General features: G+C 26.1%; 1 protein-coding gene across 1 annotated transcript; it reads right to left on the reverse strand.

The window, feature by feature from the left end:
* Positions 1-11,043: 11,043 nt before the first annotated feature.
* LOC145836511 (alpha-(1,6)-fucosyltransferase-like) lies at positions 11,044-20,065 on the reverse strand. The gene is made up of 9 exons (XM_082944306.1): positions 20,059-20,065; positions 18,200-18,359; positions 17,864-17,972; positions 15,306-15,531; positions 14,107-14,338; positions 13,466-13,660; positions 13,038-13,167; positions 11,811-11,907; positions 11,044-11,294 (listed from the first exon to the last, which is right to left on the reverse strand). Exons 1-9 carry the CDS (start codon positions 20,063-20,065, stop codon positions 11,044-11,046), a joined length of 1,407 nt encoding a protein of 468 aa, XP_082800432.1.
* Between the last annotated feature and the right edge of the window lie 6,491 nt (positions 20,066-26,556).

The raw sequence follows: 26,556 nt of genomic DNA on the forward strand, positions 1-26,556 counted from the left end.
GAGTTTTTGTGAACTTTAGTTAATACTCGAAGAGTTGGTACGAGTAGATTCCAAAGCAGGGCTTACCAATTTTTTTTTACATTAGACTAGACGCCCTTTAAAGTAATTAGTAAATATAGGGCCCCTCCGACAAAACTTCTCAGGAAATTATCACTATATAGGCCTAAGAATTTTTTTTGCCCTTGATTATCAACTAAAGAAATTTTAATGTACCTATCAAATAATGGCTCTACCTTTTGCAATTAATGACACCCTAGCTTTGTGAATTTTCCAATGTTATCCATATAAGTTTTTTAAAGCTGCCATTAAATCAGCGTAAGACTTTTTTTTTGCTTTTCACTTTTAAATCCAGATTATCTAGTGTAAGTTTCAAAAGTTCCAAGTTATGACCTCAACAATACCACTATGATATCACAGTAGATCACATAGATACAACTATTACATCACAGTATACTGCAATGATACAACTATCACATCACAGTAGATTGCAATGATTCAACAATCACATCACAGTAGATCGCAACAATACAACTATAACATCACAGTAGATTGCAATGAAACAACTATCGCATCACAGTAGATCCAAACAATACAACTATCACATCACAGTGATGCCAACAATACAACTATCACATCACAGTAGTTTGTAATGATACTACTAGCACATCACAGTAGATCGCAACAATACAATTATCACATCACAGTAGATCACAACGATACAACTATCATATCACAGTAGAACGCACAACTACAAATATCACATCACAAGTATTGCAAAGTTTGTATAAACCTTTTGAGGCAATTATTATATAGACGTAGCGTATATTTAAAACTTAACAAATTATTTTACAAACTCTGAAGTAAAATTTATAGTAAATTGAACTTAGTGCAAAAGAAAAATATTACAGTTAAGTCACTATTTGACAAATCGTTGCAGCGTAGAATAACATAAAACTTAAATTTTAATTAATAGTAATTTATTTTAAGTTCAATACTAACCAAAAAAACTTTTTTTTTTACTAAGTATTGAACAAGTTATAACATTTACCTTAAATTTGAAAATTTTTCAAATTATGCTAAGACTAACTTTTAGTCTACAAATGTTTATAACAGTTGTCCGCAACACTATAAAGTCTACAACAATCACATCACAGTTGTCTGCCACACTTTTGACCGACAATCAATACGTTTCTGTCATTTAATTGTTTAAGAAATCAATATTTGACGCCACTCAGTTGCGATTTGTATCGTTGCGATCTACTATGTTTTAACACTTGTATTGTTGCAATACACTGTGATGTGATAGTTGTGTTGTGCGGACTCTTGTGATGTGATAGTTGTATCATTACGACATACTTTGATGTGATAGTTATAATGTTGTCATCTACTATTATTTAATAGTTTTTATTGTTATTATTGTTTTGATTATCATTACTATCATTAATAGTATTATTATTATTATTATTATTATTATTATTATTATTATTATTAAAATTATTAGTATTATTATAATTTCTGATTTTATCATTTCTATTAAAGTTATTGTTCTTATTATTTATAAAAGTATTTTTATTAAATATTATTATTATTAGTTATTATTTGTGTACATAAACAGAAAAAGTTGTTTGAAGTGTTGAATAGTACAAAACAATTCGTATAAAAATTTGACAATAATAGAAAAGTTATAACGACTATCGAGAACTAAAAAAGAGTTTTTATGAACTATGAAAAACAATCGAACAGATTGTACGAGTAGCTTCTAAAGCAGGGCTTCCCAAACTAACTTGTAATAAGACCCCCTTTAAAGTGTAAAAAAAATTATGGCCCCTCCGACAAGATTTTTCAGAAAACTACCATTAATTACGCCTAAGAACTTTTTTGGCCTCAATTATCAATACCAGAATATCTAATGTAACTTTCAAATAATGGTTTCCCCTTTTGCAATTAATGGCTCCCTGATTTTGTGAATTTTTGTAAATTGTTTGTATAATTTATTTTAAATTGCCATTAAATAAGTGTAAGACATTTTTTTGCTCTTCACTTTGAACTCCAGAATATCTAGTGCAAGTTTCAAAATTTTCAAAATATGACCTCAACATTACCAATATGATATCACAGTAGACTGCAATAATACAACTATCACATCACAGTAGACTGCAATGATACAACTATCACATTACAGTAGAATGCAATATTACAACTATCACATCACAGTAAACTGCAATGATACAACTATCACAGTAGATCGCAACAATACAACTATCACATCACAGTACATTGCAATGATATGACTTTTATATCACAGAAGGTCACTATTTGACAAATCGTTGCATTTTAGAATTACATAAAACTTAAATTTTAGTAAATAATAAATATTTTTAATCATTGTTTTAGTTGCAATACTAATCAAATAAACCAAATTTTTCCTCATTTAGTATTGAACATATTTCAACATTCGGTATAATCATACCTTAAATTTTTTTTTTTTCAAAATACGCTTAGACTAACTTTTAGTTTACAAATGATCGGGAAAGAAATGATCGGGTTAGAAGTGATCGGGTTAGAAGTGATCGGGTTAGAAATGATCGGGTTATAAATGATCGGGTTAGAAATGATCGGATGAGAAATGATAGCGAGTTAGAAATGATAGTAAACCGTTTATAACAGTTGTCCGGAACAATATAAAGTCTACAACAATCACATCACAGTTGTCTGCACATTTTTGACTTACAATTATTACGTCTATGTTATTTAATTATTAAAGAAATCAACATTTGAAGCCAATCAGTTGGTCCACCTTTTTCCAATATTGGTATAAAAGGGTTTATTCCGCAATAAGATTCTTTAATATATTTTAATTTAGCAACCAGTTGCCTTCAATTTAAAACTTCTATCAATTAGTTGATTATTGTTACACTTTTAATTTAAATACTATAATTGTATTTGTTCTCTAGGATTTTATGGTTATCTTTCTACTACAATTTATGCTTAAACTTTAAATAAAATATTCTCTAAACATTTTTGTTAGAAGAAAAATAACTAGATTTATGATTTATTTTGTAATAAATAAAAACATAAATTATTTGTAAAAATATTTCATTACCATCTTAAAGTTTTTTTTAATAACTATTGTTTTGAAAATTATATCATACTTAGAAATATTTTTTACACAAACTTCATGTACAACAGATGTAAAACATAGTTTATATTTTATTATTAGGTTCTTATTTAAATGAATTTTATTCCAGTATAGATAGGCATCTGCCAGTATTTGAGAAATTTTTTTACATGACCTTTTGAAAACCTATAAAGATGTATCAAGTATTAATAGTATTTTATTTAATTTTTTTTATTAACTGCAGGCAATATACATGGACGCACCAGTGTCGGTGCCGGCAGCTACAAATGCCACATTGACGTTCATGGTGGGAGGCGATAAGGTCCCCCGAACCGAGGAAATCTTGCGCATGATGGGAGGGAGGATGGTGCAGTGCGGAAGAGTGGGGACGGGGCAGGCGGTCAAGCTGTGCAACAACATGCTGCTCGCCACCGCTGAAAGCATGAACGTGGCTCGGTCGCTTTCTATAGTGCTTTTTAGGAAGAAAGCTTGAAATTATATAATGTTTTAAAAGAAAGATAAAAGTAAAATCAAGAACTCTCCCGTCAGTTTTTTTATAATCATCTCAAACTCTAAACACTGTGTTTTTGTGGTATTTGCCACTTGTAAAACTATTTTCAGCTGAAAACTCTAAGGTTTCGTTTAAAGAATCCCATACAGTTTACGTTATGGTTGTTTTCAAAAAATTTAGAATAGCCCCTGTGAATTTTTTTTTTATCAGCTAAATTTTTCACGAGCACTTTTGTGATACTTGCCAAATAAAATATTTTCTAGCTTAAAACTCAAAGATCGATTTTTATAAGCACCCTGTTGATTTTGTTAAATTGTCCACATGCATTTTATAAATCTTAAATTGAATTAAATGAAAGAGATTGAATCTTTCAAAACAGTACTTTTTCTAAAATTTAGCAGTCATTTGTGTAAACATATGTATAAAGCTTTTATTTTTTATAATTAATAAGAAAACTGATTATGAGGTATAAGTAGTTTGCACCAGAGGCGCAAAAGTTTATTTTAAGGATTAAGAAAACTCCGGTTGACCTTGGCTATTTTACGTTTACCCGAGGTTGTTTTTTTTTTTAACTCAAAGAGTGGCAAGCCTGTAAGCAATATTATTTATATTAATAATAGCTGTTTTTTCTTACTTCTAACTTTTAATTCAACATTATTCATTTCATAACTACATATACAGGTTTACCGCCAAACCTGAAATCCGAGAAAAACCTAAAATTTAATAGTTTAGACTAAAAAAACCTGGAATTTAAAAATTTCGAATAAAATACCTAATAATTTGAATAAAAATCACTAAAAAACCTTTAATTTTAAACAAAATTTACATGATAAGTAGTAAAATTTTGAATTGACACAAAAAATTTATCATTTAGATAACAAAAAATTGTCATCATCAAACATTTTTTTTATTAAAAAACTGACTTAAAATAGCTTCACACTATGTTTTTAATGTTGTTATACTACTTAACACAGTTTTTAATCTTAAATTAAACTTCAAACTAAAAATATACCCAAAAACGTATACTTTTAAAATCCTGGAAGAAATTCCCCAAAAACCAGTGGAAACCCTGCACATACCTTTCAAAGATTTTTTTAAGGTTGAATTTTAAGTCACCTTATTTAATAACCGCCAGTATAAATGTTTAATAAAAGCTTTTACATCAACATAAACTAAAGTTAAACGATACTTTATTACGCCTATAGTTAGTGATCTTAGTATTATTGAATTTGCTAATACCCAGATCCGGCCGGAACTAGATTTCAAAAACTACCTGGATCCTATTAAAAATCAATTTGTATGATTACTACAATTATTTTTTTAAGCAAAGGATTGGATTCGAAGCTTCTGGTATCAATAATGGGATCATCTTCAGGCAGGTGCTGGTCTGTTTGCACTTACAATCCGGTTACAGGTATTTTTCAGTTGTTGGTTCATAAGAAATATAAGTTATGTTTTTACATAAAGTTTAAAAAGTAAATTACAAGTTAGTAAATACTGTGATATAGTAAAACATAGCAATACACTACATCAAACTAAAGAACTACTATAAGTTTCTGTTAGTTTTATTTATTGTTGACATGGTTAAACGCTAAAAGTAAATAAATCTTAGCTGCTCAATTTAAATAGTTCTAGACTTTTACCGGTGGTTTCACAATAACAGTAAGGTTAAAATAACTAATACAGAGCCTCAATCAGCATGTGTTTTTCAACTAACAGTTGAATAATTTAGCTTAATCTGTTATCGTTTAAACTTAACGACCATAACTTAAACTAGTTTTAAGCACGAAAATAGGTCTACTTCTAACTAAAAAACTTTACATTTGACAGTCGTTGAAAGGTAACGTGCCGGGCTTGCTAGAAAAAGGCATCTCAGTTAACTTAAAAAGCAGTACTAAAAGTATTTAAAAACGTTTAACAGCTATTTTTTAAAGAAATGATCACAAAGAGAAACTCACAGTTTACTCAAAGTACTGAATTAGAAAACCATTTGAAAATACTCAAACTTAATTTGCTTAATATATAAATAATATAATTTAAAAATAGGTAATATTGCGTCGCAGGCAGAGAATTCATCTTTGCAGACTAGCATCAGATTTCTGCGATACTAATAATTCATTACGAAATACTAAAACGAGTACATACTTTAAGAAAGGTATTACTATGAAATCTTTTTTTCTAACTACTCTCAAAAGTTTTAAATTTCATTTGTTTTCAAAGTTTTAAAGTTTTTTTTTTAACCTTCTAAACTTGAAACTAAGCGAAAGTGATTTTAATAAATTCCCGCCCATCATGTGAAATTTATTTTTTACTGAATAAAAAATTACTACAAGTTCCTTCTCATTTTGCAATGTGGTCAGGTCATAGACTTCAACTAACTTCAATATATCACCAACAATATCAATATTTAGACATGAAATTGAATTATTTTTACCTTTAAACATACAATAAGTTTCTTTCTTCTATAATCGATACTACTTCATTTATGTGTCAAAGGATCAAGTTTAGTAACTACTTAAAAAATAATTCAGTTTTAAAACTTTATTGATTAGTTAAGTTAGAATCTTTTTACACATTCTTAAAATTTGAAATGCATTTTTTTTTACTTTAGTAGACTTGATAAAACACAACTTGATTTATACTTTTAGGTAATAAATTTTAAAGTTTTTACTTTAGTTATTTGCTGAGTTTAAAATGAAAATTAAAATAACAAATCATAACCTAACTACTTTGGATAATTAAGTGTAAAGTTATTAAGCTTTAAAATATTATTTTAAATATTATTTAAGAAGACTTTACTTTTATAATAAATGAAAGTAAAGCCAAAAACTGTTAATAAAATAAACATTTAGATATGAAAAATGCGCAGAATTTTTTTTTCTTTTGTTAAATTAAGTTCTACAAACAAAAAAATATTTTATTAAAAAATATGTAAAAAAAACTTTATTCTTGAGAAAAAACAGACTTAACGGTTCTCAAAGCGTATGATATCAGGGACAACCTTGAAAAATAATCTAATTGTTAAAGAATATATTAAACAATAATGTAATTTACAAAGAAAAAGTGGTTATCGAGTTTTTTTTACTATGCAAAGTACGAAGAGTATACAAAGAAACTTTAACTAGTCAAAAAGAAACAACATTTTTAGTTCAGCTAAACTAAACTTAAGAATCACTAAAACTATTAAAAAATTCATAAAGAATACTATTTTCTATGAAACTTGAAATAGTAAAATAACTTTTAAAGATAGTTTAACAACTATAAAAATGTTATTATTCAAAGTTTTAAAAACCAAGGTGTTCTTATTAATATTTAAAAGTGATTCTAAACCTACAAAAATGTAATAAACTTTAATTAAAAATTAATTATATGGCTTCAATTGTATAATGCTTTATTTACATATAACACATATGATTTTCACAAAAAAAAATATATATTCGTTTTAACATGGGAATTATTAGTAATTTCATTTGTAGTTTTTATACAAGATTAAGACTATATTATTTTTTTTAAATTAGTCTTGTGTACTGTATCAACCAAAACTGCAAAGTTTAAACGTAAGTAGTATATAAAAAGTTCATAAGCATATAAAAATATGCAAACTAATCGTATTAATATTACTTATTCTAAGTTTTTCTTAACATAAAAGCAAAACTGTTGCATTTCTCGTATATTTATTATTACTTACTATACAAATTAAAATATATATTTATTAGAAATTATATTCGTATCTATTGGTATACACCAAACTCAAAATTTTGATATAAGTGTTTTTTTAAATAATCATAACTTAAAAAGAAGATTATCGAGACTAAAGAAGTTACTACTTTTACACAGTTTGAGATTTTTTTAAAATGCTGTTTAAATAGATTTTAAACAAATAAGTACCTTACAAAGTTTAATATTTTACATTAAACCATTATAAATTCTAAAATACATTTTGTTTATATATAACCAAAAGAAAAAAAATAAGAATTAATTAAAATGTGTTTTTTTAATAAATAAATAAAAGGAACAAAAAATATTGTAAAGTAAATAAGAAAAATTATTATAGAAAAAGTAAAATCTAGTTTTAAAAATTTTGCTAAAACAATCATTTTTTGTAGCGCAATAAGAGGAAATGTAGCATAAACAGTATAATTACTAGCTTATACAAAACAACCAAAAAAATTATTTAAACTGAGTATGATTGTTTATGTAACTAAAAAGAATTGTAAATTTAAACAAAATATGTGTAAGTATGTAGTAATGTATGAGTAATAAATACGTATGTTTTTCTTTCTGCCAAAAAAAAACCTTAAAAAAAGTAGCTTTTGCAGGTAACAACAATAACTAAGTATTACAAAAAAAATATTTGGTACTATGATTTATAATTTAACTGAGTGACATGAATTTAAATTGATAAATTTGTTAAAAAAAGAAAATATAAATTAAAAAAAAAGAATTATTTTTACACTAGTTAAACCTTTGAAAAACATTTTGTGGAACAATTTTTTAAATTATTATCTTATTTTCTTTTAAGTTTAAAAACTAAACAATAAAAACCTAATAAACCCAAAAAAAAATATTTCCAGAGGTTTATATTAAAAAACTTTCCCTATATAGATAAAAACTTTATTTAAAATTTATACCAATGGTTTATTTGTACATTTTTAAACCAACTAAATTATACTGTACAATCCTTTAAAAGATTTTATTTTCATTACATTTAAGGTGGGGCGTTTATATTTGAGTTTTTACGTATGAAACCAAGAAACTTGTCAGTATTTAAGGTCATTTGTTTTCATATTTTAGGTAAATAACTAAACACTAAACTTTGTTGTAAAAATTCAAAATAAAAGTTTTGAAGTCAATAACTAAAAATTATATACTTTTGACACTTCAACAACTATTCAGTAAAATGATTAGAAAAATTATTCAAAAACACAACAAGCTTCATTAAATTAAAAAGTTATTAAAAGAAAAAGCGAATCTATACAAAAAAAGTAAGACTTATAAATCACTTTTGATAAAATACAAATACAAGTCTAAAGAATATCAATTAGCTGTTAAAAAATACAACTTTGAATATGAAAACAAATTCTGCAAAAACCCAAATTTAAAAAAGTTTTATAGCTACGTGAAATCTAAACTTAAGTTAAATAATTCCATACATCTCTTATATGATAATGATAAAAACAAAACAGTAACCTCAGATTTTGAAATAGCCACACTTTTTGACATAAATTTTCAAAAACTTTTTTTAAAAGACGAGAATTACAAGTTTTTTAAGCTACCCCAAAAGAGTTGTAGTAAAATGCAAAAAAAAATCTTAAACTATAAGACATTATAAGTTCAATTAACCACTTAAAAGATAAAATCATAAGAACGCCAGAAAACATTCCACCCGATTATATCAAGCATGTTATCCAATCATTAATTTTTCCACTTTCATTAATATTTAGTTGCTCTCTAGAACTATCTGATGTTCCTGAACAATGGAAAACATCTTTTATTATTCCTGTGCACAAGAAAGGTAATATACACGATGCGTTAAATTACAGACCAATATCTCTAACTTGTGGCTTTTCAATAATTTATGAACATATTGTATCTGTAAAAATTCTCAATCACCTCTTTGATAACAAATTATTAACTAACAAACAGTTTGGTTTTGTCCCATACCGCTCATCAACCATTCAACTATTAACATGCTTACATTCTTGGTTAGTTCCTTATCTCAAAAATGAATTTACTAAAGTAGTTTATACGGATATTCAAAAAGCCTTTGATTCAGTATCACACAAAAGATTATTAAAATTTTTAAATCAGTATGGGCTACATGAAAGCTTAATTGATTGGTTTAATAACTTTTCAAATAATAGATCACAAAGAGTACTCATCAATAATACGCTTTCTGACTCTTTAACAATCTACAGTGGAGTACCACAAGGTGGTGTAGTTGGTCCCCTTCTCTTTTCAATTTATATTAATGATATTTATTCAAACATTGATATTAAAAGTGAGTTAAGCTTATTTGCAGATGATGCCAAAATCTTTAGTCAGTCAAATACTTTATTACAACTATCTTTAGATAATATTTACATATGGTTAAAAACAAGAAAGCTAAACTTAAATCCTAGCAAATGTAAAATTCTAACCATTAACAAAAAAAATCTTCTTCAACTGAATTCTTAATCAATAACATCAAGTTACCAGAAGTTAAAGGTTTTAAAGATTTGGGTATTAATATTTCCAAAGATTTGAAATGGAATGAACATATCAACTATGTATATAAGATTGCAAAAACTACATGTTATCAAATATTAAAAAGTTTTAAAACTAGTTCTACTTCAATTCTGACAAAACTATTTAAAACATACGTTCGCCCTAAACTTGAGTTTAGTACCCAAATTTGGTCAACCCATTTAAAAAAGGATATTAATAAAATTTAATCTGTGCAAAGGAGTTTTACCCGTCATATTTGTAGTCGTTGCAACATATCTTACACATCATATAATGATAGAATGATTAAATTTGGCTTGGAATCACTGGAATATAGAAGATGGGAATTTGATCTATTAACTCTTTACAAAATTATCAATGGCAAATATAAAAGTTTTTTTAACCAGTTTTTTTATTTTTCCCAAAATAAATATCAACTAAGAGGATATAATTTGAAAATAAAATGTAAACATGATTTTCAAAACAGTCAGTGGCAAGGCGCATTTTTTCACAGAGCAAAAGCTATGGTATTACCTTAGGATATAGTATCTTGTGAGGGGGTAGAACAATTTCGTTTAAAGCTAAAAAGATTTGATTTAAATACAATAAATACCAGTAAAATTCACTGATTTTCCACTGTAAACAAAAGAAAAAAATATTCGTTTCCCTACGCCTCCCCCCTAAAAACTATTAGTTTACTTATTTATTTTGTAATTATGAGTTTTGTTTTATAAGCGATGATTTTAGACAAACTTCTTTATTGTGTGTACTAAGTAATATATAAGTTTGAATTTTATAAATTAAATTTTTAATTTAGTTTAAAATTTGTATATCATATTGTGTTTAACTTTGTGTTTTCATTTAAATTATGTTTATATATATATGTATATATATAATTTATCTTAAAATTTTGAATATAAGTTTATTTTCTTTTTCTCTTTTTGTGTGTCCTGTTTAGTGGCAAAGGCTTTGATGCCTGAGTCCAACATTGCACAATAAACAATATAATAATAATACTAATAATAATAATGATAATAATAATAATAATAATAAAATCTGATACTTTTTAAAGTCATAAAAAAGAAAATTAAATTTCCTAATTTGGAAAAAACTGAAATACAAGAGAATAACTAAAACACAAATAAAATAAGGACTACTGTTTGAAGCTACCAGAATTTTTCGATTTGTATATAAGTACAGCTGGTATTTTTCACCTTTGATTAGAACGACTCCACTTTGAACCCGTGGAAGCAGTGTCGAAAGTTTTGTAGGAAGGATACAGACCCGTCTTGCCAGTCCTCACGTTCCTGCCCATGGAGTAACCATTCAGCAGGTTTGATTTTCTCTCGTTGTTCCTGGATCCGGGTATGGAGATGACGTCACCGATTTTCAGTTCAATTTCTTCTTTGTTTAGCGGCACGTGGTTCAACACAGCTTGCTGATTGGTTGATGCAATAAACCCTAGAGTTGTTGTTTGATAAATTGCATAAAATTAAGTAACAGTCTTTAGTTTATAAAAATAACAATTACAACATCACATTTTAAATTTTACATAATTTTTTTTGGAATTATTAGTTTCAAAAATCGTTTAATAAACATTTTTAAGTTAAATAAATTAAATTTTATATATTAAAAATCACTCAGTAGTTTTATATAACTATTATCAACTGTTATCATTTATCCTAATTAAAATACTTCATTATAAAATTTATGTTATGAAGCAACGAAAATGCTTTATATTTGTAATTGGGTTTTGAATAAAATTATAATTTTATTGCAATCATATAAAGTTATAAAAGTTACTAACCACATTTAACACTGGTAATAAATTAACGAAAAACATTTGTTTATTTTCCGTATAGTTTGTTTAATTTATATTGCGTTACCCTCTATCAAAGGAAGTATCTATTTTTCAAAATTTTTAAAATTCTAGAAAATGTAGAGTTTTAAAAAATTGTTAATTATTTAACAACAGACCTTGAATTAAGTAATAATAACTGTCATCGACTGATTGTAACTTGTGCGGATAATCTTCGTTTGTGCCTTGCATCAGTTCATAAACAAGTCTACAGATCTATAAATCAAAAAAAGGTTTTACTAATTCAAAATTAACAACATGCAGTAAAAGTATGTATCAAAGGAAAAATTTCAAAGTCTGTACTTATGCTTATAAAGACTAAGAAACACAAAACTACCAATTGATTTTACAAATTAGCATTATTTATCATTTAAAATAATCAATTACAATACAAGTTAGTAATTTTAAAGTTTTTTAACGGATGTCGGCAAACTGCGGCCAGCGGGCTAAATGTTGCAAATAAAAAATGAAAATTTCCTGCGACATGTTTTTAGAAAATAAGTAAGAAATGCAGGATAATAAGATTTAGGATGTTTTTATAACATTTACTTTTTATTTTGCTCTTGAGTTAATAAAGCTTTTTGTTTTATTCATTTTATTATACAACTGGTATTTTATACTTTTTTTTTTTGTTGTAAAATAAATCTTATTTAATATTTGAAGCTGTAAAACTATTTGAAATCTACTCTAACTTTAGCTATTTCGCGAAATTGTTTTTTGTTTGTCGAAAAAGCCAAAAACAAACATTTAAATAACAGCTCATTAGTCTGTTTACTTTACGTCAGTTTTTTGTTTTCCCCACAAACGAACGTTTAGTTTTGACTAGTACGACAGTTAATCATTATTATGTCTGTCTGTTGAGTCCTAATAACGACAAAACCAGGTCGCACATTGTCACATGGACTGTTGTTGATTTTCGAGCCGTGAAACCTAGTGTCTATGGTAACTTTGAAAATTATGCCGCTTAAATGTTATTTTAAATAAGTTGCTTAAAACAAAAATTTATTTTTAGCTTATTTAAAGATTTAATTCAAATAAAAAAACCACACAGAGTTTAGACTTTTGAAAACTTAGAATTGACAACTTTAGGTAAGAGAATGTTTGCAGTATTTAGAAGCTGTGAAATTAATTCTATTTGGTATTTAATTTTTAAAATTAGTCTTTATAATTGAAGCACAACACAATAAACTATATACTTAAACAACTAAGCTTAGTATGAACTACATTTAAATGTTTCTACCTATCTATTTCAAGTACATGCATACTGCTTAACAATATGAATAAAATCAACAAATTCACAAAATTTTGTTTTTACATAAACTATAGAAAAATTACTCAAAACTAACATTCGATGAAAAAGTACAGACTACATAATCGCATTGTGACAGAATTTTTACATCGCTGACAATTTGTTCTAAACCACTATCACTTCTTCCTCGGAAGTTTTCATTGCTTACAAACTCGTAAGTTGGGTACCTATGTTAAGCACAGAGTATAGACTGTGATTTTAAATTCTAAATGTATAAATGGTTTTCATATTCAGACGACACTACTATGTTACAACAGTAGAGTAACTTGTGAAGAACACTCTAGTATGGTAAAAAGATAATAAACATAAAATAAAAATCAAATTTTTGTACTCAACAACTATTTTTATTTTTAAAAAAAATAGTAAACATTAATGTATTACAACTTTTTGTAAAATACTACAAAAAAAATTATCATGAACATAAAAAATAACTATTGCTCTTAATAAATTTGATTAAAAACTTACTTCTTTTTTATATCGGCAAGCACTGACTTTCCATCGGTAGCTAAAAATATTCTTTTTTTTAAATTTCCTAATGTTTCTCCCTTCTTATCCAATTTTAGTTCATAGTTTCTATACCATTTCTTTACATGAAACATGTACTGTGAAATGTCGACAAAACTAGCTTCTGTAATTTTGTCACCTCTTCTAACGTGTAACCTAAAAATATTAACTCGATTTATGGTACATTAAATTGAAAAAGCTACAGTTTTGATAAATCTTTAAAGAAGCAAAGTTCAAAACTAAAAAATAAATAGAATATATCATTAATTATTTATTCTTATTATATAAAATGGCTATATTCATACAATTCTTTATTAATTTTATTTTGTTATTATAATTACTATAACTAAATGAAATTTCAATAAATTAACTTTGTATTTTACAAATTTTCAAATCATACAGTTATTTTAAATTTTTATAAAAATGAAAACACAAAATTCTTACTTTTTGCTACTTATCAAGTGTTAACACGCATGTTAACTACTATATTTTGCTTTATCGTAAACAACTGACTGAAGTGTTATTTTGATCAACTATCTAAACGAAAATATTCATACAGCTTTATTTGTCAATGCTGTTACTTAAATGCAATCAATACTAACCCAATAAGAGGACCACCAGCTTTAGCATGGAACTTTTCTATTTTTTCTTGCAATTCCTGCTTAGGTCTCATCATGTACACGATAAACTGACCCATGTACCACAGCGCAGGGTTCGTGTGGAGTTTTTTCAACTTTTCAAGCAAATTATCTGGCACATCGATGGGAGTGTATGGAGGGTGAGTTGAAAAATTTCCGTGAATTGGAAGCTCGACTACCGTCGTATTGTTTTCTCCTGTAATGGGTTTTATACAAGTTGTAACAGTATATATATTTTTGAAGATTTTTTACTTTTAATTTTTAAACTTTCAAAGCATATAATTGTATTTTAGTTTTGGCTTGTGATACCGAGCCACAACAAGCTTTGTAGCAGGGACGTAGCTAGCTTAAAAAAGTTACGAATCTACAAAAATTTAAACATATGAAATGACGCGTGATAAAATCCTAGCGGGAATACAGCTACCTCTAATGTTATTGAATTTAATCTGAAACTTTGCAGTTATGTTAATACATTAAAAATGGAATGTTGAAGTACGAGTGATAAGTGTATACAAGGCAATTTATTTTGCTCCACACCTCCTATGACTCTTTATGTGCTGCCACTTGTGTAAACCCAGAAAACATTCATTAAAAATTAGTAAAAAAAATTACAATTTAACTCAAAAACATTTATATTCATTAAATTAAACATTTAGCGCAGTCAATAGTAACAACAAGTTATGCAAATTTTTGTAACATAAAATTGTATGATTTTGATTATTGAAGCTACAGCTTCTATTAGGATCAGTTTTGCATGCAGCTTTTTGTCAAATTAAAAACTTTAACGCGCTAAATGTTACAATTTTGATGTATTTAATTCGTTTAATCTTTACGACACTAAAAACGCTAGAGAATACATTCATGTCGAAATTATCTCTCAGGAGTGCATAACTTAGTTTAAATGAATACTTAAAGCTAAGAAAGCAGAGTCTTTTTAAGCTGAAATAAAAGCAAGTTTTTTCGCATATAAGTATACGTTTCTGTAGATTTACAGAAACGTACCAAGCCACGTGCCTGCTTTGTAGTAAAATTTAAAACAGAGTGCTTTTAACAAATTTTTAGTTTATGTATCTATTCAATAATTTGATTAAAATAGAAAGGTATACGTAAAACTGAAAATTTTTTTTTTTTTTTTACAAAGAAACTGAATATAATATTGCAACCTCGCGTATTCAAATGCTGGCAGTTTTCACTAAGCGGCAACAAAACAGAATTCCATCCCTGTTTGTTGTAGTTTTTCAAGAACGAAGAGTGAGGCACGAATGTGCGTCCGGAGCCGTGGGAAATCGTGAAGCAGTATAGCATCCAGTGAATCTGGCAACCAAACCCGCAACCTCTTTGCTGAGGCTTGCAAGTTAAACGGTTGGATGTTTCACAGTCGGGCGGGTTCTGTTTCAATAGTTGAAACTTTAAACAATTTTTGCGAAAATGGTTATGTCTTTTTGATAACTTATATGTAAAATTGTTAATACAAATAAAACCAAATTGAAAGCGAGTTTGAAGTATCAAAATTTTTACAATTAAGGCAGTTTTGTTTTATTTATAACATTAGCTATTAAAACCAATACTTTATTCAAACACGTTTTATTTCTAAAAAAATGTAAAAACGTAGAAAAAACGTTTGCATTAGTTAAAAATTAACTAAAATACTTTATTTAAAAAAATGTTTTTTTTAAAACTTTAACAAAACGATTAAGTCCGTCTTAAGTAGTGATGTACCGGACTCACTATCCGGGTCCGGGTCCGGCCGGATATTGCCATTTTTGTCTGATATCCGGATCCGGCCGGACTCTAATTTGAAAAAAAAAGTCCGGAACCGGTTCCGGCCGGATTCTAATTTGAAAAAACAGTCCGGGTCCGGTTCCGGCCGGATTCTAATTTGAAAAAAAAAGTCCGGATCCGGGTCCGGCCGGATCCTAACAGAGATCCGGCCGGACCCGGATCTAGTTAGTAAAAAAGAGCATATTGAAAAATATTTTTTTAAAAACAAACCCTGTGTTAATTAATAAGAGTCATTTTCGTCACTTAAAATTAAGCACCTACCCCGATTGGCTCATTTTGTACACGTGACTAATTTACACTTGTTTACATTTAAACTATGAAATAAACATTTTAGAAATGCAACTCTTTACATATGTTGTAAAATTGAAAACTTTGGAATGAATACTTGCATTATTTGTTGTTTAAAGTTGAGCTCAGAGAATATTTAGAGTTAATACGGTTGAATGTACGAGCCAATGAGAATCATATGACGAAATGTTTCAAACTAAATACTTATGCAACAAAACATCAGAACATGACAGGCAGTTTATATGTAAGCAGTTAGTTAGTTAGTTTTGTGAGCAGCTTGAAGCAACAAAATATCTTGAACTTTTTGTGAATGCTTATTGTAAGTAGTGTTTTGTTTTAAAAGTGAATATTTCAACTGGTGTTTAATTGTTTAAATATTTAAGCCATTTTATAGTTTAATAGTTTATGAAAATTTTTACAGTTTCTTGTTTACTAAAAGTTTTATTTAATTTTTAGTTTATTGTTGTAAGTCTTTTGATATAGATTTAAATAGCTTCCAGTTTTTAAAGTGTTACCAAAGTAATTAATAATTTTGTATATGCTAGTATTTCTTGTTGTGTTTTATATAAAAGATTCATCACTCAAAACTGTCGTGTCTGATTATAGAAAGTAGTCTCAGTTTGAATTTAGTATTTGTTAGATATTTATTATATAAGGTAGGATAAAATTATGATGGGTACTACTAAAAAGTTAAGTGTACCACAACCAGTCCACAACTTTACTACCAAATTGTCAACCTTTGCTAGCTGTTATCTGATTATTAGATTAAAGTAATTTTAAAAACCTCATTCTGACTCAGGCTTGTTTATACCTAATCTAGCTAGTTTTATTAACTTAAACAGTGGCAACCCTGCTAGTTTGAAAATTTTTGGGAGTTTTAGAAAATCTTGGACTGCCTGCCTCAAGCTAGTTTAGTTTTTTGTAAAAACTCAGGCTAGTTTTCTTTTAGATTTTGAATGAGTTTGAGCTGATCCAGTTTTCAATATTTTGTAATTTTCGAGTGTATTTTGTTCATGAACTTGATTTCAGATTTTTAATTGTAAATAACACCTAAATTTGTAAACCTTGTGGCTAGCTGTTCTACTTATTATTAGTTTAAAGTTATTTTTTTTAGTTTTTAAAAACCTCATTGTGACTTAGGCTAGTTTATACTAATGATGTACCGTACTCACTATCCGGGTCCGGGTCCGGCCGGATATTGCCATTTTTGTCTGATATCCGGATCCGGCCGGACCCTAATTTGAAAAAAAAGTCCGGATCCGGTTCCGGCCGGATTCTAATTTGAAAAAAACGTCCGGGTCCGGTTCCGGCCGGATTCTAATTTAAAAAAAAAGTCCGGATCCGGTTCCGGCCGGATTCTGATTTGAAAAAAAAATCCGGATCCGGGTCCGGTACATCACTAGTCTTAAGTGAGATACTATTTTTAAACTAACGATTTTTTTCTGTGGACATATTGTTCATAAACCATGAATGATAAATGAGAATAAAGCAGTTTATATACTTTAAAAGAAAAATCAATGTTAGGGGTAAAATAAATAGAGCTATGAGAAGTTTATTTTAGATAAAATGCTTGTAAAAGAACAACTAAACAATCTATTTATTGAACTAAGACAAAAACAGTTTTAGTATTAATACTCAAAAACATATTAACCTGTACAGCATGTATTTTATGTTGAACTATTTCACTCAGTTTTTTTAATTCTTTCTTTTTCTGCTGGTTGTTTCTTTGAAGAATATCTTCAACGTTTGTTAAAGCTGCACTAAAATAATGATAAAGTTGAGTAAAAACAAACTTCTAAAAACAGTGTAAACATAACATCATTTTAATCGTATAAAATATATGCTATCATTTAGTATACTTAAGTTCTATGGTATTATTAAAGTACTCAACAAAATATTGTTTGTAACCATTTGTAGTTTTCTTAAATTAAAAACTAGAAGTTTATTTAACACATGAACGTATGTGTATACAGTATTTGTAAAATACCTTATCTGTTTTTGAAAATTGTCTATAAAGTCTTCTTTTTTGTAGTTGCTACGAACAAAATACATCAACTCGTTCAAATCGTCATAGCTTTTCCTGATCGAATAATTTTCTGTTTTGCTCAATTGGTTATCAGCAGTCGTTGGTCTTCGGACTGTCACGTCTAAATAAAATACTTGTTGGAAAACGCAAAATAAATTGTATGAATATAACAAACATATACAAAACCTACTGTTTTAATTTTATACAATTATACTTATCAGAAACTTTATAAAATAAGATTTAAAAAAGTTATACAACATTTTATATATATAAAGTTAATTTGACATTTAAGCAAACATTGCGTAACCTTTTAATTGATATTTGCTAATTTCTGGATATGACCTTTCTGCCCTGAAAACAACATAATTGAGATAGTTAATGTTTTAAATATTCATTGCTCGACTTTTATTAAAATATTTAGTTTACTTTTCTTTAATGTTAAACAAAATGTAATAAATAACATATTTAGATAAAGCTACTGAAGTGAGTGACAAGATTTTTTTTTTGTAAAAAGTCGTAAAAGTTATGGACAATAAACGTACGGATATAAATTTTTCGTTATGTAAGCAAATGTTACAAAAAAGAAAAACACTAAAAAGATGAGACACTTTTTAAAAGTGTTTTGCTGGATTCCATGTTTCTTAACGTTTCTTGAAATCATTTTAAAAAGTTTTTCCTGTAATTAATTTTGAAAGTTTATACCTGTACGATGCTTATCATTAGTTAGATTTAATCAAACTTTAATCTCAGTCTTATTTAGAAGATTACAAGCTGAATTTCTTACTAAATTAGTTTAGTTAACTAGTTAAAAGTTTACTTAGTTAAATATTTAAAATACAATTTTTAAGGGGTTTAAAAATAAATTAAAATAATTTTGTAAAGTCTACACTTAGTAAAATTTTTTTTAATGTCTAGTTGTTATTTACTATTTTTGATTGCAACTAGTGAGTGTATTTCATGTTTTAATATTTAAGCTAACTGCAATAGACCTTGAAGTATTGAAGCTTTATAAGCTGTTCTAATAAAATAGTAGTGATATTTGTGTTTAGCATCCATATAAAAATTTAAATTGTATTTTAACGTTTTAATTCTTTTAAAAGTAATTACGATAAAAATATACTTTGTATGGAACAGATCTACGGAGTCTATAAAATATTAACACACATTAGAAAAAAAGCAGAAAAAGCATGTATAATTATGCATAGTGTTTTTTGTAGGTAGTAACTATAAACGAACTTTATGGTTTAAAATCAAAGTTTGGGATAAAAACATAAAATTATAAAATTGTCTACAAAAAATACAAACTTTTTTATAAAACACACTATTTCAAGCTTTTTTGATATTTATTCTTACGCTGTGCTTGCTGTTAAAACGTATTTAAGTTAACAGTTACCTGTTGTAACAGAACAAAGTTAAACTAAGTTTCTTACGCATCTTGAAAGCTATTTAGATAAAGTACCATGAAAATTCAACAAAGTTTTTGTTGAATAATTATTCAAACGTACTTTGTCTAGCTTTTATACAATACGTATAACAAAAAAAACACTACTTTGGAACTTTTTACTTTTATATTTGGTTTCATGAAATCAACCAACATTTTTTTAAATTAAAGATGTTTTATCAATCTTAGAAGTTATCGAATAGAGATTATCAATAGTTATCAATAAAGTTATCAATAGAGATTAATTTCATACACAATTTATATGATTAAACATATTTATTATGACTTTTAAACTAATTATTTTGTATAAAATACATTTAGGTAGGAACCAAAATAAACTTTGATAAAATTGTTATTTTTCTAACTCTTTGCTACAAACAGTTCATAGTATTCTAAATGTTAGCAGTAACTCATAAAAAACTAAAACTTTACAATAAAAATTTAAAGTCATCCGGTCTAAACAAGTTTTAAAAATGTTGCAGTTTAAAAACAAAGTAGATAAATCTAACAAAAAGACTTTAAAAATAACTGTTTAGTATCAACTACAGTAAACTATCATTAGTTTAAACAATAGTTTCAATTCTAAATGAATAACTTTTTTAGATAACTAATGAATGGAAAAATAGTTTCCGTTTTAAATAAAGACGTGTTTCTCTTTTTTCTCCTTGTTTTTTTCCTGCGCTAGCGTTATTGATTTAAACTTTAACAGCTAGTTTTTAGCTATGTATTCTTGTTTTGTATCTGAATATATTTAATAACTAACAAGTAGTTACAAAAGCTTTTCAAACACATATTTTGATGAAATATATAAATATTTAAGTAATAAATAAATAAATACTTTAACAGATATTTAGATTGACTTTGTTAAAAAGCCTTGTCGCTTTACTAAAATAATTATTTTACAATTTTAAAGTTGATCTAAAACCGTAAGGTTTTTTCGTACCCTAGGTCATTAAAACAAATATTATTGAGAGCTTTTTTTTGTCGTTCCATTAAAAATTATTTTCTTGCAGTTTTTATGTTACAACCATTAAAAGTTTCATAAAAATTTCATTTATTAATAAATTTAAAACGAACTAATACAATCAAACATTTCAGTATTTAATTATTGCACTGTTACGTTTTAAACAGTCAATATAAGTAGCTACTGCACATAAAATTTTTAAGTGCTCGACGTTTAGAATAAATCAATAGTGTTTTAAGTACGTTTTAAGAAAATCTTAGAGTAAAAACTAAATTGTAAAAAATCAACCAAAAGAAAAACGTATTATTTTGTATATAAAACCAAGCTTCCTCTGTAGACAAACGGATTTTTTTATTTGCTTGGTGACTCATAATTGCAACAAGTTATCTCACTGAACTTCTGACTTCAACTAATATTTCAAACTGCGGGTTGTATAAATTAAAACTTTCAAACTCTATAACTGTTTCAATATAACAATTTTGTTTGCTATATTGTAGAAAAACTAACTTTAAAAACATTAGATACCATTAATATTGAAAATATATACTGTTTAGTAATTTTATTGAAAAATAATGAGTACGCTTATTATTAATAATTAGTTTAAAACTGTCCATATTTCTACTTGATAGTAGATTAAGTAATCTATTATCAGGTTATAAGTCTAAGAATTAATATACGTTGTAAACTATTTTGGATAAAATGCATTTATTATCTCGATTTAAAAAATAATAATGTATAATTATTATAATTTATTATCTCGATAACCGAAAGATTCTTCGTGCACCAGGTTCTAAAACTTAATATTTTGAGCAATATTTTTTTTCGATCAATAGACAAAATAATCTGCAAAACAAAGATGTTTAACATAAAAAACTAAAACTGGTAGACCATAATTTTCGTACACAGAGTACTGTTTTCAAATTAACTAGTTTTATTATTCTTTTACTAAGTTTTAATTTTTTAATAAATATCTTTCTCAAAAACCACACCTAAACATCACGAAAACCTGTTTTATTACTTTCAATAATTGTTTAATTTTCTAATGAGAAAATGTTACGATGCTTCCAAAATCAATTGAAAATAACGTTTTAAAACAGTTAAAAAAATGTTCAACCATCAAACAACTTTTTTTTGTAAACTGCTTTACAAAAAGTCTAAAACTGTTGTATTTTTAAACTGTTATAATCAGTGAAAGATTCTAGTTTAGATTTTGAATTTATTATTTAAGTAAAATATTGAAGAACTATTAGTTTGTTAAACTTACAGCATGTAAAATTTTACACCAACAAAATATTTTAGTTTTATTTCTTAAAATTAATCATTTATTTAAGTAAACAGTTACTTCATTATTTAACTATACATATTTTATTTATAAAAGAAATTTTTTTGAATGAGTGAGCTAAATTACAAAAACTAAGTCTTGTTAAAACTTAAATTGAATAATATTTTCAAAAGTTGTAAATCAAGTGTTTAAAAATAATTCCTACATACAATTTAAAACTTAAAAAGTCTAAAATAGTATTCTAAAAAAAAAATAAAAGAGGTTAAGAAATTAAGTAAGTTAGTATCAAAAATTTTTTCTTAGTTTTTATTTTTCTCATGTTTCCCACAAATACTCGTAAAAAGCTAAGCATATTTATTTGATTAATGTATTACTGTTACATCTCTCCTTAGAAATAGTTAAAAATCAATATATTTTAAGCTCTTTACATTCTGTTTCAGAGGCTGCTAGTTATGAATCATATAAATTAAAAACTATTACGTGCAAATAATTTAAATAAAGTTTTACCAGGCAACCAAATAATCATTGTAAATAATTTAAAATGTTTTGCAAGTTTAGTAGTACATTAATAAGTTCGAAAATATTAAATGCTAATAAATGTCAACTCAAAAATAATGCATAGATCAAAAACAAAGCTATGCATAAAAACTTTTACCTTTTATTTTATCTTAAGTAAATACTTTTCAGAAATATAATTATAACAAAATAAACAAAGTGAAACTGTTTAGTTTGCATTAAATTTTAATACTTTAGAGATATAAATTCATAACTAAATATACATTACTAAAAAGCTTTGTAAACTTAACAAAAAATTCTTGAAAGTAAGCATTATAACATCAACCTATATGCTGCAATAACTTACTGTTTCATTAAGTATTCTTATACCACCTGTAATTTTGTAATTTGAAAACGAAATTTATAAAAAAGAATATTTTTCAATTTCTAAAAACAGACAACAGTAACTAAAACTTTATACATTAAATCAATAGTATTAGACACTGTATGGATAGAATAGACGGTTGAAGTTTTGCAACTCTCTTTATTAAATTGCCTTTTTCTACTTCTATCGGTATATTAATCGTTTTAATCTGTTAAACTTTTTAAAAATATTAGAAAACAAAATAAAAGGAGATATTTTTTTATAAATAGGCTTTAAAAATTGTAAAAACATTAATATAGTACCAAATGAATAAAAAACAACAACTGGTTTAAATCAGAATTAAAAATTTGTTTTTTGAAACTTAACTAACAAAAATTGTTGTTAGGTTGACTGACTAAATTTGATTTTATCATTATACTAAAGTAAATGATTTAGTACTTGTTTCACTAAGTTTTATTGTATTATATCTAACTCTTTTTACATATAGAATTATTACTTTAATAACTTTTATTTACACCGAAAAACGATTAAACAAGAGAAGTATTAATTTCAGTACAAGAAAAAATATTTTTTTGCAATTAATTGTTTGCACATAATCACAAAGTAATCTTAAAAAAAATAGAACTTTGAATTAATAATATTTAATATATATTTTACTTTTTTGAAATAATCTGTGTAGAGACATTCAATATTTTTTATCGACATGAAGAAAAGTATTCTAAAAACTAAAACAAAAAAACAAATTAGCTAAAACCAAATTTCAACGATAATTTACTGAAATCCAAGTAACAGGGACATTTTAAAGTACATTGCCGTAAATATTATTGAAATGTTGAGTAATTAGTATAAAACTTTATAATGTTAAATTGTCTGTTTAAACATCAAACTACTTGCTGAGTAATTAAAAAATAATAATTTTAGTGTAAAATGTTCTGAAATAGTGTTTTATTGATATAAAAAACTAATAAGCTTGCATAATTTTGTTTTTACCTTAGAATGAAAGTTAAGGCTTTCAAAGTCTTTAAATTACTGTAACAAAAAAGTTTTATTTTTCTTCAATTTCACTGTTTTGTTTCAGTGTAGTTAATAATCAAAAAAAAACGACAACTTATATTTTCAAAGTAAATAGAGCTGAAAAAATTATTTTGAATGTTTAATCAGAAAAGCTCTAAATATACATAATTTTAAAGGTGTTTCGCGTAACTTTGTCTCTAACTTTTCAAAAACTATTTAGTATAATTAATCTCAGTTTATGAACAGATCTGTTTTTTATTGATCTTGATTTTATTGATCAAATGTGCAATTTAGTACTTTAGTAATTAAATATTGTTATAATATCCATTGTTTTTATACGTTAAATAAACAAAAACTTTAAGTACAATTAATAACTTTTGTGGTGAATTTTAGCTAGTTTTCACTTGAAAAAAATCTAGTTTTTTAGTTTATAGAAAAATAAAAAACAATCAATTGTGATTAGGTTAAAACGTTATACCTTTGAAACTGTGTATGCTCTTAAACGCATATTTTGTTAAATACAACATATTTCATTCCTAAATTAAAGAATTGTACAACTTTAAACTTAGAATAAATTTTAATTCTCATGTAAACTTACGCTGTTGTTTATTTTTATTACTTATTTTCTACGTTTTGTACTGTATATGTACTTTTTAGAAGTTGTTTTTTAATTTTTGTACTGCATTAGCTATAATATTTGCAATTATACATAAAAAAGGCAAATTTTATTGCTGCAATTAGTTTGTTAACGAATTAAAAATTAAATTACGATCAAACAAAGAACAAAGTTGTACAAAAGCTAACATATTCAATAGAGACAAAAAGAAATAACCTAATAACATTTAACTACGGTATAATCAGAGCGTGAAATAGTATCGCTGTTTATCCCTAATCTTTAAAACCAAACCGAACACAAGCCCCTTAAAGCCAACAAAAGTAAAGTTTCAAGCAGAACTATGTGTCGTTCTATTTAGTAGACTTCTACTTAAAAAAAAACTAAAATAAAATTCGAAGATATTTTTATTTCAAGCTTATTCTAAAAAGTACGAATTTCACTACTTTTTTATCGATTTATCTATATTTAATTTAATGATCGACAAAAAATACGCTCGAAATATTTGGTCATACGGTCCTATATTAAAGTTTTCATTTATTTTTTATTATTTATCTTCAGTTTTTTAGATAGTATGAAGCTTTGTTTGAAATATTTCTAGTTAGAGGGTTTTAGCACTTTATCCTGCTAAAGTTGTTTGTTTTTTTCCCAAATTTTATAACAATTTTTAGCTAATTACCTCATTAACTACATAATTATTAAATATAACGGTTAAAAACATAAATATGAATCTTAAATCAAAAAATAAAAAATACAACTTAGTTTCATTTAGATATACACTAAGAAGTAAAGAGTATTTTCCAAAAACGGTTAAAACTATTAAAAAAAACAATAACGAAGTAACTTTTGTCTTTCATACCTACAACTGATTTTATTATACGCCTTCAACTAAAATACACTTTGATTTAAAAATAAATAATATTAAACTAACTATTTAACTAACAACTTGTAAACACTTTAAAACACTTGGTAAAACTGAGAATATTTTATTGTAAATTGATGTTCTTTTAAGTAAAAGTTTAGTCTAAGTTTCAAAAATTTATGTGACAAGAGCAAAAACTTTGGTTAACATACTGTTGCCAAGAATACTAAGAACAAAGCTCGACTATAACAATTAAACTTTATTATTAAAATTTAAAAAAAAAGATATGATGAACTTTAGAATCTTTTCAATATGCCCAGCAAAGAGTTGTTTTAAATCGCACGAAGCAGTATTTGGAGTAGATGAAGTTGTTGTTAGAGTTGTCGCCTTGCTACGACCTGTCTTTCTTGTTGTGGTGAAAACCGAAGCGTATAGTGAAACTATTTGCATTAAGATAAGATCACAAATTAGCGCATTTTTGAACTATTTTACGAAGTGCACTATTTAGTAAAATGTGTATAGTACAATAGTTTGCTTCAAGATTGTTTTAATTAACAAGAACTTTCCTGATTTGTAACGTACTTTAGACAATTTTAAATATTCAAATAAGCTTTATTAGAAATTAATTTACCACAAAAAATGTTTGAAATATTGTTCTGTTAGATTACAATTTTTATTTAATAACAGTAGAAATTTAGTTTTTAAGTATGATTAAAATTTTATAAATAAACCACGACGAATAACATTTCTTTGATGTTTGTGTAGTGTGAGTAAGTAATTAAGTTTTTTTAAATAGGCAAACTGTCAAGAAAATACCCGTCGACTTGATTAAACTTTAAATATCTATAGGGAAACATTAGTAACTAGAGTATAATATACTTAGCCTTTATCTTGAATATTCTAAACCGTGAAAATACAATTTAAATAAACATAAAACCTAATTTTCCAAACCTAATGTTTTAAAAACCACACTAATAAGGCAGCCTACTGCACAGACTATTTTCTATTGACTAATACGGCAACTTTTATGTTATTTATCATAACCAGTATCTTCTAAAACTGTTTTATACTATTATTTATGTGAGTTTACAGTAAGCAACACATAAATATCGTGATTTACTGACAGTTTGCTCAGTATAAAAAATAGTGATGTTTATAATCCCGTCCAAAATATAAAAAGGCTCCAATCTGAAATCTATTGTATACATCTTATTGTAGTTATAAAACTGAAAGATATTAGCCAGTCTTGTACTATAAGATTA

The sequence above is a fragment of the Thalia democratica genome, chromosome 5 (genome assembly GCF_965202585.1).
Source record: "Thalia democratica chromosome 5, ktThaDemo2.hap1.1, whole genome shotgun sequence".
In the NCBI taxonomy this organism is placed as follows: Eukaryota; Metazoa; Chordata; class Thaliacea; order Salpida; family Salpidae; genus Thalia; species Thalia democratica.